Source organism: Microtus ochrogaster, chromosome 7 (assembly GCF_000317375.1).
Source record: "Microtus ochrogaster isolate Prairie Vole_2 chromosome 7, MicOch1.0, whole genome shotgun sequence".
Taxonomy (NCBI): domain Eukaryota; kingdom Metazoa; phylum Chordata; class Mammalia; order Rodentia; family Cricetidae; genus Microtus; species Microtus ochrogaster.
The window spans coordinates 20,139,332-20,143,384 of NC_022014.1; the positions used below are offsets into that span (position 1 = coordinate 20,139,332).

General features: G+C 52.4%; 1 protein-coding gene across 2 annotated transcripts in view; it reads left to right on the forward strand.

The window, feature by feature from the left end:
• Nucleotides 1–701: 701 nt before the first annotated feature.
• Nucleotides 702–4,053, forward strand: part of Lgals9 (galectin 9) — a 24,260-nt gene continuing 20,908 nt past the window's right edge. The window contains exon 1 of one of the 2 annotated variants that reach the window (XM_005349433.2): nt 702–1,045. In XM_005349433.2, coding sequence (XP_005349490.2) covers nt 707–1,045 — 339 coding nt within the window. In that variant the 5' untranslated portion in view covers nt 702–706. The remainder of the gene's footprint in view (nt 1,046–4,053) is intronic. The other variant, XM_005349434.2, reaches the window with a different exon arrangement.

Below are 4,053 nucleotides of genomic sequence, written 5' to 3' on the forward strand. Positions count from 1 at the left end.
TCTTGGCTACATCCTGAATTCAAAGCTAGCCTGGCCTACGTGACAGTGTTGGGAGAAGAAGAAGAGGAGGAAGGGGGGATGGAGGAGGAGAGGAGGAGGTATGTATGTATGTATTAGGTAAGGCATACTGGGATTGCATGAGGTACCATCACGCCTAGTTTGAAAACTATTTCAAATATTCCCTTGGTCTCCTTCCTTGTCACTTGGGATATTCTACTGTATCAGCTACTTTTCTTCTTCTCACCCCAAAACAGAGGAAAGGAGGAGACGAGAAGAAAAAGAGTATGGATGGATAAATTCACAGGCGGAAGGAAATGCACCCAGGGACACCCCCCCTCCCTCGCCCGCCGCCCCATTAACAATCTCAATGGTGGTGTTTTTCTTGCAAAATAGTTCTTCCTACTTGCTAAGCTTTTACAGAAGGGAGAAAGACTTCTTGGAAAGCCTAAATCTTCGAGACTTTAGACTGCGCATAAGGAGTTGTGCAACCTTGCTCATGCCCCTTCGTCTTTCTGAGCATCACTTTCCCCACACATACAATGGACTGAAGCAGGTCTTCCCCGCCGCTTCTGGCACACAGGGAAAGCAAAGCCTGAGTCTAGCGGATGCCTTAATGAAACACGGTCAGAAGCACAGCCACACACACCCTCCAGCAAGGCTGTCGAGAAACTTCTGGCTACGACCCTTTGAAAGCTTCAGAAACCAAATGGAACTGATTCTCTGGCAGAGCACAGGAGAGGGAGGCCAAGTGTCAGAGCGGGGGAACATCCAGTGTCCTCCCCAAGTCCCGCCTTCAGCCCTCCACTCGGTCTTTTTCTCCAGACACTTCCTTCAGCCACTGACTCCTGGCTCCTCCCTGTTGAGTGGTTGCGGTTTCTATTTCCTCTCTGAGCCCGCCCCGGGCAGTCGGCCCCGTGCAGCCAGCCCGTGCAGAGGTGCGGAGAGAGGTCCGTCCGCGGGCGCGAGCGTGAGCGCGGAAGAGCGGTGGTTCCCCGCGACAGGAGAGATGGCTTTCTTCAGCTCCCAAGCTCCCTACGTGAACCCGGTGAGTTGTGGGGGCGATTAGGGAGAAGCTAACTGTCACATCCACGCGAAGTTGCTCTGGGTCTCTGAGGAAACAGCTGAGTGGGTGGCACGGGTAGTGGTGGAGTGACCCGCAGACAACACATGGGGAAGATATTCCAGGCGGGGTCATCCTGATGCAGCTCTTGTTCCGTGTTAGGCTCACACTCGCTCTGGGGTCGAAGGGTTCCACTCACCGTGATTCATGGGGTAGACTGATAGATGCTTGTTCCATGGAGATGGGCTTTCTAGGGGTGGGTACCAGCTAACCACATGACACTTACTTTAGAGAGGACCTCTGTTCAGTCGGTTACAAACTAGGAGACTTCACACATGGTCCTTTCTCCTCTTTGGGTTTCAGTTACCACATCTGTAGAATGGGACTAATACTGAGTCCATCTCCTGAGGCTGGGGTAAGGAGAAGCAGATAGATAGTACATGTGTTAAACAGCACCGGGAACATAATAGGTGTTTTGAGAGTGGTCCGGGGGCAGCAGGGAAGCTCTCCCAAAGAGGTATCTATCCTCCAAGGACCCTGTCTGAATTTACCCAAGGACACCTCCAGAATGTGTGTGGAGGGGCAAGGAGGTAGGGACTGTCCTTCAGTGTGGTGTGCGAAGGGCTGCCCTGTGCTCCTTCTTTGCTGTCTGCAGGTAGCCTTGTTTACACACACCAGTTGTTCCACCGTGTGTGGAGAAACTGAGGCTTTGATAGGGCAGGGTCTTGCCAACGTGTCCTCAGATGGTGACAGTGCGTGAAACTGCTTTGGTTTATTCCCAGAAGAGGGGCACGCTCCTAGGGAGATGGCAGTGAAAACAGAAGTGAGTGCTCCCAGGGAAGTGCTCCCAAGGGCCTTCTGCCGTGTGCCCACCATGTGCAGGGCGCTGTGGGTGAGCTGGCTGCCAGGGCCTGGCATCAGAGCTTTCTTCAGCATGGACTCTGGGCTTTGCCTGGTGCTCCAGGAAGTTGCCCGTGTCCCCAGCCACACTGTCAGGCTTCTGAGTTGGGACCTGCATGGAAGGTGGCTGGGAAAGGCTGGTGTCCATAGCCTCTATGGGGCCTTCAAGAGCAAATTGTGACAGAAAGGCCATGACACTCCCTCTCTGGTTTCCCATAAGACAGCGCTGACATTTTCAAATCATGCAACTGTGGTGTTGGGTTTTTTTGTTGTTGTTTTGTTTTGCTTTTATTTTTGTTCTTTTTTTTATTTGTTTGTTTTGTTTTTTTTGAGACAGGGTTTCAATGTATAGCTTAGGAGCCTGTCCTGAAACCTCCTCTGTAGATCAGGCTGGCCTCGAACCCCCAGACCCACCTGCCTCTGCCTCCCGGGTGCTGGGATAAAAGGCGTGCACCACCACCACTGGCTAGGCAACTGTGTTTTATTTAGATTTAGAAGGCAAACTTCAGTACTTGAGGCTGGGTCAAGAGTTGTCTCCACATACTTTAGGCCTGCCTGAATTACATAATGAGCTCCAGGTTAGCCTGGGTTACACATTGAAACCTATCTTTACAACAATCAAACAAAGACGATGAAGGAGGAAACAATATTTTTAAATATGGAGGGAAATCCTCCCACAGAGAAGGAAGAGGTCAAGCGGGTCATGGTGGCAGACACGGAGGCCAAGTGTAGTCTCACATCCCCATAGCCCTGGGATCATACTTTCTTCGGCCCGGGCTCCTCCCCCTCAGTGACCCACTGACTTCAGCAACTGTGGCCACACATCCCCTGTGATGCTGCTGGGGTACAACTTCTGGCCTGCTGAGGAACAGCACTGTCATAGCCCGAGGGCCAGTCTTGCTTGCTGCTCCCACATCTAATGAGACTCCCCTGAGGGCTCGGAAGAAGACGGAGCTGGTCAGGATGGCCCCTTGTGTGACCCTGCTGGGCCAGGGGTCAAGAACACGTATGTGCTTCTACACAAGAGGAAGCCTATGTCCCCTATGGCCGAGAATGTGAGTTCTAGTGTTCCCGTATCCCGGCCTTGTTATCCAGCTGTGTGGCTTTGGGCAAGTTACTGAAGTTTCTGCATTTCCATTTCCTCATCCACAAAAAGCACTAAAACCAAAACTGCTGGGATGCTTAGGGAAGTGACGCGGCCATTTAAGGATGGTCACGGGCAGGGTCTTTGAACTTCTGAAACAGCTGGGCCTTTCAGCTTGAGAGCATATTTGGATCGGTGTCCCTACTGCTGGTGTGGGACTGTGTGTCCAACAAACCACCGAGCTGCCCACCCTCTGGCAGTGAGCGCAGCCTTCTGCATGTCCCATTAGGAAATGGAAGCAAAGGCCCTAGCCTCAGCATAGAAGACAGGCCTGCTCAGGGAGCAGGGTACGTTCTTCTTAGGGCAAACATTTGCAGTCTGGGGCCCTCTGGACCGGGGACTTCCTGTCGGCATCTTGTCTCTTCTCAGGAGTGCTTCATTCAGGCGGCCACCTGTGCCACTAATCCCAGGAGGGACTAGGGCATAAGCAGAAGGGTCAGGACCAGCACAGGGAGGTGGGAGCCAAGAAAAAGACAATACCTGCCACTACCCCCACTCTCCCACCTCCAGGCCTCAGCAGGGATCAAATGCAGGTCCCATTATTTCCTGCTAAGACCCCTCACTGACTCACTGAAGTTCTGAATACCACTGTAGCCTGGGTCCCCAGGTTTAACTCAACGCCTTGTTCTATCGCTGTTGACAGGGAACAGAAGTCTCAAAGCCAAAAGTTCAGGTTCTGGGTTGTGATGTAGTGTCGCCTGCTCAGCACGTCGAAGGCCCTTGGTTTAGTGCCCAGCAACAAACATTGCCCCGTCCCCCAACAGCAGCAGCAGCAGCAGCAGCAGCAGCAGCAGCAGCAGCAGCAGCAGCAGCAGCAGCAACAGCAGCAGCAGCAGCAGTAGCAGCAGCAGCAGCAGCAGCAGCAGCTCCCACTTCTTTCTTTCTTTCTTTCTTTCTTTCTTTCTTTCTTTCTTTCTTTCTTTCTTTCTTTCTTTCTTTCTTTCTTTCT